Here is a 12,722-nt window from a genome sequence, read left to right as displayed (position 1 = left end):
GTAGTAGAAAGTCAGCGCCGAGTGTTAGAGAGGCTGTGAGCACTTTGAGGAGAGCCTGTTTTCTCCACACTAAAACGGCTGCCCCTCCTCGGGATCCACCAGAGACCGGCTGTAGCGGACAGTGAAAGTTGCAGCAGCTCCGAGGCAGCTTGGTAGCGACACTTTTTTTTTTTTTTTTTTTTTTGTCAAGTTCCATAACTTCCCAAACGCAAAACGTTTTTAAATGCAACGCTGTTTGATATATGAGAAAAGCATGGCAGCCGAGACGAAGAACGGCGGGAGCTCACTAAACAACAATAACTGCAAGGACCACCGCCGGAGGAAGCTGCTGGTCGGAGTGGACCTCTTCTGCCTGTTTTTGGGTCAGTCTCTACGCACGCTGCACATTTTACCACCTCACTGCTCTTTTTCATTCAGACCCGGCCTCTTTCAGCTTTGTTCACGAAGAAGACGTATCATCTTATCTGCCCATAAAACTACAATATAACATTCTTCATCAATATTTTACATCATACGTATGTCTTCTCGTTACGTCCTTTTCTGTGATACGACTCTTTAAATATATGACTTGCTTACTCTAATTAAACTTAATTGAGACTATTGTTTTAGAAAAAACAAGTTAAAAAGAATTTAAGGTTGTTTTTTTTTTTTAAGCTAAAGTTTTAGCATCGTGGGCAAGCTGCGTTACTACGGCAACAGGTGATGACCTCTTAGTAACCGTAACCAACAGGTTTAGCTGTTTTCACTGTGGAGCTACATATCTTCCGAAAATGAATTTAACTGAGCTAGTGGATGTGTTTTTTCTCTCTCTCACATACACACACGCCGTCAAAGGGGAAACTAATGAATAAATTGTCCCAGGAGGGACGCGGGGCTTTGGTCCCCACCCACACCTGCACTGTATGCCTCTGCATTGACTCCTCGTTATATTTTCCAGAATGGCTCAAATTCCACACCAGAAGGAATTCTTCTGATCCCGACATCTGGCATAATATATTTGTGTGTGTGGTGTAATTAAAGGAAGTGGTGAAAAGGTCAGATGTGTGTGTGTGTGTGCGTGCATGTTCAGCAGCCACAGACATTGGGTTAAGGTTGTTATTGCAGGTGAAACATTTTTTAGCACAGTTTGAAGTCTGAACTCAAACGTCCTTCAAAAGGTTTGCTGCTGTCCCTGGGGCTTAAGCCTTTCACTTTTCACTCATTTCACTCATTTGTTTTCCTTGCTGATCCAAGGATATGTTGATCTGTAGTGGAAGCTCATGACAGCAAAAAGCAAAAACATTCAACTATGAAATAAAAAAAAAAAAAATAGTGCAACTGCAGCAGAGCAGCAATTGTTAAAAAATTCCATAACCGCTCTTTAGTATAAACAGTCATTTTCTGACATCGTATATTTAGTTTCAGTCTGGTTTGTCGCTGTGGAGGGTAAATCCCCATGGTTTGCTCTAAATGTACATACCTTCCCACAGAGAAGCTTGTCAACAAACCAGAAGTGTTTTTCTGGCAAAAGTTGTGGTTAAAGAGACCAACCACAGGGAGTGGGCCAGGACTGGTAATCAGCCCTCCTTCACTCACTGATTACAGTTCTAGCATTGCTTCATCCTGGGATATCACAGTCCCATCTCTCCTGTACATGAACCAGCATCAGTAGAGATAACGGTAGTCAGTAGACTGGAGGAAAACGTCATCCTGAATCAGAGCTGATTGCAAAAAAATCCTGACTAATAATACTGAGGGAATGAGTGGGGGCTATTATTTCCTTTTTGACTTTAACCTCTGGTGAGGTTATCAGGAACAGTTTTCATTAAGCCGCAGCAGGTCGCTTCCATGTTTTTCTCTTAGTCATGTAACAATGTTTCTTTGTGCCTTTGTCTTGGTTTGGTGTTAAATAGAAGGTTGTTAATCAGACACACTTGTGCCCATGACATTTTTTTTTTCACAGTTTTTGAGGCAAGATCGTGGTTGCCCAGGAAGTAAGGGGATATTATGAAAGTTGGAGTAACTTTTTAAGGCTTAGTTTTCCATGTGTGGGTGAAAGCTGAAAATGAAAAAATTTAAATTTGAAAACATTATTGGCATTATCAACTTTGTTTTTGAATGGTGTTACATGTGAAAGAGCTGGATCTCACATAAATGAAACTGGTTCTGTAGCAACACTGAAAGGTGTTAATTTAACACAATGTCACTAGATTAAACTATGGTTGTAGTAAATTCGTCGTATGAATAGAGCTTGGAATTTATACATTATTTATCACATCACATCGCAAGGTAGAGTAAACGGAGTGAGTTGAAGATAAACTGATGATTTCATAATATTCTTTGTCCTTCTCAGGTGCATACATACTTGGCTCAAGCATGACTGTTCATACTGCCCTAATTTTTTAAAAATGTGTTTATATAATGTATATCTGGCATTGTTGTGCATGTTTGAGCCCTTTGTCACAATTCTATTGTCTTCATGGTTTGTCTGTGTTTGTATGTCAGTTTACGTTTGTGTATTGTATAAGACTGAATTGGAACTCACCTTGTGTCTAATAGTGACTCCACTAAACATATGAGATAGTAAATGAAGGCTAAAATTGAACAGAAGCAAATGTTTTGGCTGTCCGCAGTTCAATACAAATGTGATTGGTTTTTAACTAAGCAAGATTACCTGGTTTTCCTCCCGCATTGGGACTACCAACTCAGTTCCACAGCAAGCCAGAGTGACTGATGAGCAGACAGATAGGCAGGCAGGTTGTGTGGGGGTTGCTGTGAGTAAAAACAACTGCATCCGTGTATACACCACAACTACCTCAGACATGTATATATTTCAACACCAGACAGTGGGAGATCCCTGCAAGTGGAAAATGTGTGTCTGTTTATTTTAACAGTCACACTTGGTATTTTGGTGAATGCCTTGAAAATATGGTGGGGCTTTAATTCAGCATGAGGGTTATACATTGATTATAGTTTCCACAAACTGTAGCTACATGGAACTGCCAGGTTTGAACTGGGGGAAAGGCAAAACGGACAGGCCTGGGAAATTCTAAGCAATGAATCTTAATGTTTCCTTGCCATATTTTGATATGAGACAGTGCTCAGTAATATGCTGAAAATGTCATCATCATTATTCATTTATTTTGATTATTTTCAATTTGAGCTCCCCTGTTGATTATTAAGTAAACAGCTTTGGAGCAAAGACTGAATAGAGGCCACCCGATTTAACATTACAAACTGAGAACTCAGAAAAAAAAATCTCTCCAAACAGTTTGTTTATTTCTCTTGTCTCTGGGTTGATGTTGAGCTAATGTAAAAGACATACTCATGCTTGGTGACTGGTGTTGTTGTTGGCAGGACACTTTCTCCCTCCTCCTCCTGCTCCTCCTCATCCACCCCCCATCCGGCTTTTGGAAGTGGGAAGGGAGGAAGAGGGTAGGAGGGGAAAATCCCAAGATGCCGTGTGTAATGCTGATGCTGCACTGTTAAGATGGATGGAAGGGGTCAGAGGATTGAGCAAATCCTGCTGAATGTCTGGAAGACAACCGGAGTGTCTTATTGTTTTTTTTTTTTTTTTTCATGTCTTTCCTATCAGATGTTTGAGACACTTGACCTTCTGGAGGTTGTTTTGTAAAAAGAAACTGTAGACACTGATTTTAATTAATCCATTTGCCACCTCTCTCTGTCTCTTGCCTTTTGGCTCATGTCTGGTTGGCAGATGTGTTCGAAGGCATTTGAAAGGGTCAAGATTTACATGGTTCACATCCAGCACTTTCTGCCCTGTGTTTTGTTTTTGTTTTTCCCTCTACACTGCTTTGTATCAGCATTTTGGACATCATGTCCAGTGAAAGCTGGTCTGGTAAGACCTGTGCTCTTCTATTCATGGCCAGTCCAAGTAAACTTCAGGCTCAGACACTAAATACCTGAAGTACAATATATTTTTGTTGTTACAAAACATATCACCCTGCACTTTCTTTTGCTACCGCACTTGCTTAAGTGCTGATCATTGCTCAGTCCAGGTATTTGTTTTAAGAGGGAGAATGAAAAAGGCAAAGTTAATAATGTAAATCCTGCTGAATGTGGAGGGAAGGCCAGTGCTCTGGAGTTCCCATCAAGCAGCAGAGCTCTGTCTGAAACCTGAGCTCAACCCAGCTGGACCTTCAAAGGCCAGTCAGCTGTGTGTTTTTCTGGGAGTCTGGGTGTATGTGTGTGGATGCAAGGAGTTGAAGGGCTCAGCAGCAACTGCCGAACCCTGTGTTGACATTTGATTTGAGAAATCATCCCCCTTTCCGCCAGCACAGCCATGCTGCCTTCAGCAGCTCTGACCTCTACACCCCAATGTTTTTTAGCTTTTTGACATAGAGAGACAGGGGAATATAGGGTGTGAGAAAGAGTGCTTATGTTTGATTTTTCTTTGTATCAGCAGATCACAGAATTATTCAAAGTGCAACTTGAAAGCTCCAGCATCTGTTAAATGCCATTTTGAAGTGAATTTGCTAGTATGTTTTCCAAATTCTGTCGCAGACTTCAGGCATCTCCTGAGTACCACATCCACACTCAAATTTCAAAGTCCTCCATCGAAGCCGTTGGTAAATGGAGAAAATAAGCTGTCCTTTTGACTTGCATCTGTCTACATACACGCTATGTTTGTTGTCAGGAGATAAATAAGATCCTTTTGCCACTTTAAGTGTGGAAACACACTAAATTGATCAGACGCAGGCAGCCCCCAAGGCATCTTAAAGTGGCCCTTTTTAAGTGCATTTGAAAGCCTGTGGGAAGGAAAGGAAGCTTCTGATAGTGCCTGTGTTTTTCTTCTTTTTTTTCAGTTAGCAGCAATGGTTCTCTCTCCTATGAACATGGCACATCAAACCCTTTCAGCACCGAGACAGCCTGTCTGAATTTACTTGATGCTATTCTAAGCACTAAATGGTCATCTAAGTCTAAAACAATTATGTAGCTTTGATCTTAGCTTTTATATCAAATGATTTTGTTTACTTTGGCTCATTTTCTTATAATAGCATCATTTTCAGTTTAGAATACTAAATTAATGCCTCCTGGGAGTTTTTAATCTGTATGTGTGTATGATAGTTCTGTCTGTCTGTGTCTCTGTCTGCTGACCAGTTTGTCTTGCTGATGAAAATGTATATTGATGCAGCACTTTACTGTTGTGTTTTTTAAGAACCATCTCAACTGCATTCATGTATCTGTCCAACCATACAGTGTTGCTTGTTGCTGTGTTTTTGCACAAATCGCCGTTCCCACCTTATCAGAGAGGATTCTTCTGCAATGACAACGACATCAGACATCCTTATAAGAACAGCACTGTTTCCACCACCATGCTCACAGCTGTGGGCATCTCTGTGCCCGTGGCCTCAGTAAGTCCTGGTTTGGTACAGCAAGCGAACTAGAGAGCATATGCTGGGACACTCACAATTCATCCAATGGTTTTCCAGATACACTTCAAATAATATGTTTGGAAGAGCAACCTCTGACTCACAGTCAGTGGTGCATCTATGTTGTACCCCATTAGCTGTAAATCATGTATGCTATACCTTATTGGCAACACATATCATTGTGAGCTATTCTCCCCCACAGACAGCCATTGGTTTCCATGTGTTTTGTTACTGTCAGAATATTAATTGATTGAGCAAGTGAGAATTAGAACTCAGACATTTGGACCCCTCTGTTGGTTCGATGAGCAAAGTTTTATTTGAGGTTCCTTGTCTGCCACTTCACCATCTTACTGCAGTTTAAGTAATGGAAACCAGTTAAGCTTGAAGAGACAAAGATTGGTATGAAATGTATGATCTGATTCTAAAAATGGTCAGCAGTAAAGTAAAGCATACATGATTAGTAGTTAACAGACTGAAACCTGCCAAAAAGCCCAGGTATAGGCCTTTCATACGCCCAATGACGTGCTCAGAAAGCCCCTTTAATATTGAAAATTGGGCAAAGCTGGAGTCAGTATTTCCTCATTAGTCACAGATAACAGCCACAGAATGAATTGAGCCTGTCCCAGATGTTCCCTTGTTACCTCTTGCTTGTACCTGCGACCTCTGTAATTTGCGTATCATTAACCCAGCACCTCCATCTCTCTCTCCCTCCCTCACTCCTCCCCACCTCCTTTTCTTACTCTATGTGCTGCTCACTGCTTCTTCACAATAGCTGGCCTGCCTTTTTTAGTCATTGAGACCAGTGCTGTCCAGCCTTACCGTAGAGGGTTTTACTGCGATGATGAGTCCATCAAGTATCCGGCCAAAAATGGAGACACCATTAGCGACGGTGTGCTTAGCGCTGCTGGCATTCTTATCACCATCCTCTCTGTAAGTCACCTCACTTTTTTCACTAATGCCATCATCACTTCTTGTGTTGCAGCCTTCACTGCTACTAGCATCACGCACTGACACCCTAAACTAGAAGTCAACCACATCCCTTCCCATCCTGAGTGCACAGTCCATTCTAGTAGTTTTCATTGTCTCTAAAATAAGGTTTATTTTTCTGTGATTGATTAATTTATTTGCAAGATATTTTACAAATGTATAATAATGGTTATGATTGAAATTATTTTCAAACTGTTGAATCAGTTACACTTTTATTACACAATTACACAATTACAACAACACTTTTTCCCCCCTCCAACCAAATAAACCAATGTATATGCTCATTGTGCTCATGGTCAGAGAAATACGCTTGTGCATGCTCCAACAGGAATTTATTTGACAGCTCACTCACTCTAGGTATAAACAGAGATAATCCTTCATGATTACTAAAACAACACCCCCATACCTGTGTTATCAGCCCTTCTGATTGTTTTCAGCACATGCTAGATAACAATCCATCAACAACAGCATTTGTTCAAGGCTTTCTCTTTGGGGGCTTAAGATGGCTCAACTGATAAAGGCACTTGAGAAAGTGAGGTGTTGAATTGTTTCTGGCTCAACTCTCCTAAGGAGAAAACAATGATAATGTATACAAAAGCTACACTAAACCATTGTCACATCATTTTGTAATTTAAAAATAAGTTTTATTCATATACCAATTTTCAGATATGCTTTGATCTTTAGCAATACATTCAAATAGCAAAAATCTAAGTACAAGATATTTGGCTTCCCAGGTTTCCTCAAAGTCTTCTCAGCACTCAATGTGGCCAATTGAGAGCTACAGGCTCTATTGTGCTCAGGAAAGGGTGCTGCGTCTCCTTCACATTTTTTTAAAGAGCATCACAAAACCTTTACCATCAATGGCAAAGTCGCCCATCTCTATATGCACAGAACATAAATGGAATGGAAAAGTTGAAAAGAGGAAAACCATTACTACTGCAGTAGTCTAAGATGGTGAAATATCACATTACTAATTATCCTTAGCATCGCAAGAGCTGGTGTAATGTGCAATTTTCCAAATTATTTTAATTGAAGATGAATAAGTCAGGTAACAGCAAAGTTAACATTTCAGGGTGTCTATATTGTTTTTTATTTAACTGAAAATTGGACTGAATAACTCACCAACCACCTATAAAACCACTAGAAATCACTCCAAAAGCCATAGCACCCATTGCCACCACTCTAGCAACAACTCATCTCCCAAGTGTCCTTGTAGTGGCATGGATACTTAGTAGTGTTGGAATTAAATGAGCAACCAACAAGATATCGCACTGGGGCTTTGGAGCAATATCCTAGCAACCATTAACCAATGGACTACCTTTAGCAACGTCTCACTCAATATTTTTTGCTGAGTGATGTGCATCATACAGCTCGGGGTTACTTGTTTCCAAATCTTGTGTCGTCATCTGGCAGATCCTCTATGGGATGATGCTCCACCTTATGGCATGGCTTTTCATTCCACTCTTCCTGCTCCTAGGGAGCAGACTGCTGCACAGGCTCAAGGCCACAGGGGTTTTCATGGTGAGAAGGAGTCTTGGCTCCGTGTAATTATGGTTGACGCAATGGTTGTTTGGTTAAATACTGTAATCGGTGGGGTGGAATTGTGGCAAAGGCCCCAAACAAGAAGACTCTGCCATATATCTCATTTTACACTGGCAAAACGTGACTTTATAATTCGTCTCCCACCCAGAGCGTTGTGCCAAGCTTTGTGTTTTCTGAACCAGAAAACAACAACATTGGGTCATGTGGTGCTTCATTTCCCCTTGAATAAAGCTGAGAAATGCAAGGCATTCTTCCTAATTAATTCAGATTTTTTTCGAAGAGGGGAAAACACCATGGTGGCATTTTTGAAATACAAGACTTTTGACATAAGCCACACATCAGCATCTAAGCCTGATGATTGTCTCTGAGGTTTCAGTATAACAGCAAAATATCCTTCAATGCCAATTTATTTATTCATTCACATCTTTCAGTCTTTCCCACAGGGGAACCAGAACTGTTTTCTCGCCCCCTTCCAGCAGTCCCTCCAATGAAAGCAGCTGGCCTGTGTTGAGCTGGCTCTAAAGGCCTGGATGGTGGAAACAACACACTCTATCAGCTTGTTAAATCTCCTTAAGGGCTATCCCTCTGCAAAGAGTATTTCCAAGAATGAGACTTATTCCTGCGCCCCGTGCAAGAATGTCTGATGAAACCAAGATACTAACATGAAAACTGCCAGACATCTCTTGTGAAACCGGAGACATTTCAGAGAGACAGCCGGAGCAGTGAAAAACAAACGTGCCCCTGACGTGCGCCTGGTGGAATCTGGCCACCAAAATCAGACACGTCGCCTAGCTCAGCATTTCTGCTGATTAGAACCAGCGGTGCCTCCCCCACTCCATCCATCCTCCCCCTTCTGCGTCAGGCTTCATTCCTCCTCTCATTTTCCTCTTCCTTCCCCTTTCTCCTCCTTGTTTACACTCCTTTTTTGCACACTCTTGGTGCTTTCTATTTCCCCTTCATGTCACTGCTTTTTATCCCACCATTTTATCTTTTTGTCACTCCTCCTTCATTACTTTCTTTTGCAAGTGGCTGAAAGACAACAGAGGAGGTTGGGACGGACTATTTGAGCTTGAACAGCTGTTGCGAGTTATGGATATCCACCTCCTGCTAAGTGCCTTACCCGTCAATCATCAGTTTTAGATGGTAGTTTATTTACACATTTAGAGAAAACTATATGCGGCGGACAGTTTGAGTTGCACAGGTAAATCCATTTACCTGTGAATTCTTACCTATGTTAACCCTTTTTTAAACGAATTCAGACGAAATAATAGCATCCCATATAGGCTGCCATAGTAACATTTTCATTATAAAAAGTTCTTTGAAGTGTATTTTCCTTACTTTTAAGATCATAGCTCAGTTTGTTCTACTTCCAAATGTCCATCTTCACAGACTTTATTATCCAAATTTCCATTAAGTCCACAAGAGCTCAGTGCTATCCTTTTTCAAGAAGGTTTGTTGGTGCTCTAATGCTTTGCATCAAGGAATTAGATTCACAATTAGCTCTGTTCTAACATTGACAGGAAAATGACAAGTCTAAAATCACAAAAACTTTATTCAGATAATGAGCAATAAACCCAGACAGGGGGTCATTAAATTGCATGTGAAATATGAGCACTGCACTTCACAAGCAAAAGAAATTTCTCTGTCCAAGTGCTATGCAATTTCTCATGAAAGATTTTGGCCCTGGCGCACTCACATTTTCACTGAGCACTCAGGAGATAGGAAAAGTGGGACCATGTCAAAATCACAAGTCTCACTTATATTGCCATCTCCTGTGTCCCCTCAGATCATCATTGGAGAAAGCTACAGGATCTACTTTTTGAATGAGGGATCCAAGTCTTTTGTGGGGAACCCCTACATTTCTGCTCTGTACAAGCAGGTTGGAGTATTCATCTTTGGTTGTGCCATCAGTCAGTCCTTCACTGACATCGCCAAAGTGTCAGTGGGCCGAATGCGTCCACACTTCCTTGATGTGTGCAAACCAGATTTTTCCACTATTAACTGCTCCCTGGGCTACATCACTGACTACGAGTGTCAGGGGCCAGAGAGTAAAGTTCAAGAGGCTAGGTATTGTAAGATTTAAAAGAGTATCTTTCATTTGAATGTAAATGTTTTTACAAAGTGTAGTAAAATTCTGGTTGTCCTCTGTCCCTCAGGAAGTCTTTCTTCTCTGGACATGCATCATTTTCAATGTACACAATGCTTTATCTGGTGGTGAGTTATTGAATCAGTTTCAGCATGTATACATAAACATACTCCTAATACATATATGACCATACATACCATATGAACCAACGGTTCTGTCTTTCTCTTCACCAGTTTTATCTGCAGTCTCGTTTCACTTGGCATGGAGCCCGCCTGCTGCGCCCACTGACCCAGTTCACCCTCATCATGATGTCTTTTTACACCGGCTTGTCCCGGGTCTCCGATCACAAGCACCACCCAACTGATGTCCTGGCGGGATTTGTACAGGGAGCCCTGGTGGCCTACTGCATAGTGAGTAGTTCCATTATGTTTTATTTTTGGAATAATATTATAACAGATTGGGTTTAAACATTTAATGGACCTTATAAAGGGATCAATTTCAAATGTTATTTGTCATTTTCTGCTTAGATTATGTCTTAGGCCTTCATTTATGTAATGTTTCTACATCAGCAGGTTGGGAAATACCTCAGATACAAAAAATAATTTTCATCCATGTCAGAACATCACAGCTGTGATGACTGTAAAGACAGGAATCTAATGGTTTATATATAAGTGCTAATATGGGACCTTGAAGAACTCCATAGTGTATCAGTAAAGAAAAGGCAGAAGAGGGACTTTGCTAATAGAAAACTGACAAAGAAAAATGGAGACGGGATGTATGATTTTTGAGATTTTCACAGATTTTTTATTTTTTTTTAATTCCTTCCATAGGTATTCTTTGTGTCAGACTTGTTTAAGTCAAAAGGCAGACGTTCTACCTTATTGCCAACTCCAGTGAAGAAAGACCTTGTTCCTCCAACAGACATCAGAGAGCGGAGCAACCATCTCATCATGGCATAGAGAAGGCTGCAGACTGACATACATAACCCTGACCTGTGCCATTCAGCTCACTACTATAGCCACTGGCCAATACTGGATGAAATAGACTCCAGCAATCTGGATAACACAGAGAAATATGGAATTTTGAACATCTCAAAGGACAAGAGGAGACGATGGAAAAACTGTCATGCATGTTATGCTTTCAAAATGGAAATTTGCATCTCTTTCCTGAGTCTCACCAGACATTTTAATGTGGAAAAGAGAGGAAAAGCTGGGGTTTTTGTCCCTCTTCTGTTGAGAAAGAGGTCTGCCTTGTAGATTCTCTGCTGTGAAAGCCTTCTCATGGACTTAAGTCTGAAATGAAATGAAATAAAAACGGAGAAACGGCAGCTGTAAACAAAGCTCTCTGTGGCTTTTGTGCCTTCTTCCCTCCGCTGTATCCAGCATGGGAGCTATACTCATATTCCTGCCACTCACTCACTGTGTGACTAATGCAAACAAATCATGAGAAGGAAAAAAACAAAACAAAAAACAAATTCCTTGATTTCAGGAAGGATATTGCTTTAGTTTGGTTTTATGACAAACGGAAGCATTGTATGTATGTGTGATTTATAGCACTATTTTAGCTCAACTCAGTACTGTTTGTCACCACTTGAATGATCCTTAAGTGAAGCTTTTGGAAAGCTTTGTAAGCTTTTAATATGTTCACATTGTAATGTGCCTTCGAAGGTGCACAGGCGTTACAGTAGGTGGAAAGTACAGTGAGGGCGTACGTGTTGGATGTGGGCCTCTTTCTGCTGGCTAGGACGAGCCCCCACTGAGCCATTTAATGAAATGACTGTCTGTTATACGTGCCAGACGGGTGCCCACAAGTGTTCGGTCAGAAAATGTGAGTGTGTGAGCATCGGGTGTGTCCTATACATATCTTTATGTGCATGTCTCTGTGTATGTGTGTGTGTGTGTGTGTGTGTTTGGGTGAGGCCTTTCTCTGTGTGTGGCAGTGAGTTTTAATGTCACGTCCATATATTTCAGTGTTTATAGCCTAGAAGTGTGCCTCTCTCTAGCTAGAGAAGAAGCACCTGCTCCAACAGACACATACAACTAGAGACTGGAACACTGTGGAGGAAAGCATCATGTACAATACTCATATTTTACTGTTCCTAATCAAAGTGATGACTGAAACTCCTGTGATATAATGTATGTTATACTGACACTTCAAAGTGAGAGAGGGACGAGAGCGGCAGTTCGATACACAAGCTTTTCTTTGCCAAAGCACAATGTAGACAGTGAAAAAAAAAAAAGAAACCATTTGTTATTTTTGGCACATTGTAACTGCTTAATATCTCAAAGTCCTGTAGCGTAACACAACAGGGCTGACAAAGAGACTGTATTATAATAATAGACGAAAATCATTACATTGAATTTAAAGAAACAATCATGCTAATATGTATGCATGATAATTAACTTTTATCAGAAATAATAATGATACTTAAAACCACTGACTGAAAGCGGAATGCTAATTCAGTTTGAAGTCACTGAGACAAACTTTGATCTCACGCATATAAAGAAAGTAGACCTGTTCTTTTCTTCCCTACAGTATGTCTCCAAAATCGTATATATGCGGCATCAGAAAACTCATGCTACCGTACATTGTACCATGCTGTATTGTTGTATTGTTTATATACAGTGTATTTTTTGAAGAGAGACCCACTATGACTTTGTGTTGAGACCTGTGTAAATGTAGAACATGCTGCTTTAACGAGGCAAAGCTTGGCAGATGCCATCTAGTAAAGATGA

The 12,722-nt window shown here is 40.7% G+C and overlaps 1 protein-coding gene across 2 annotated transcripts; it reads left to right on the top strand.

Moving 5' to 3' along the window:
- Nucleotides 1-12,298, top strand: LOC115057845 (phospholipid phosphatase 3-like). 2 transcript variants are annotated; one of them, XM_029525066.1, is made up of 6 exons: nucleotides 1-362; nucleotides 6,145-6,302; nucleotides 9,688-9,968; nucleotides 10,058-10,115; nucleotides 10,221-10,397; nucleotides 10,818-12,298. In XM_029525066.1, exons 1-6 carry the CDS (start codon nucleotides 224-226, stop codon nucleotides 10,944-10,946), a joined length of 942 nt encoding a protein of 313 aa, XP_029380926.1. In that variant the 5' UTR covers nucleotides 1-223; the 3' UTR covers nucleotides 10,947-12,298. The 2 variants fall into 2 exon arrangements, with proteins under 2 accessions (XP_029380926.1, XP_029380927.1); XM_029525067.1 differs by lacking the exon at nucleotides 6,145-6,302 and adding an exon at nucleotides 5,200-5,354.
- Nucleotides 12,299-12,722: the final 424 nt, after the last annotated feature.

The sequence above is a fragment of the Echeneis naucrates genome, chromosome 17 (genome assembly GCF_900963305.1).
Source record: "Echeneis naucrates chromosome 17, fEcheNa1.1, whole genome shotgun sequence".
NCBI classification, from domain to species: Eukaryota; Metazoa; Chordata; class Actinopteri; order Carangiformes; family Echeneidae; genus Echeneis; species Echeneis naucrates.
The sequence above is the reverse complement of the archived record's forward strand: the minus strand, read 5'-3'. Positions and strand labels throughout refer to the sequence as shown.

Bases quoted from the DNA above. Each gene is read 5' to 3' on its own strand.
- LOC115057845 (XM_029525066.1), top strand. From the start codon at position 224: ATGCAACGCTGTTTGATATATGAGAAAAGCATGGCAGCCGAGACGAAG. The intron at 363-6,144 runs GTCAGTCTCTAC...TCTTCACAATAG, and splicing joins CCTCTTCTGCCTGTTTTTGG to CTGGCCTGCCTTTTTTAGTC. The intron at 10,398-10,817 runs GTGAGTAGTTCC...TTCCTTCCATAG, and splicing joins CCCTGGTGGCCTACTGCATA to GTATTCTTTGTGTCAGACTT.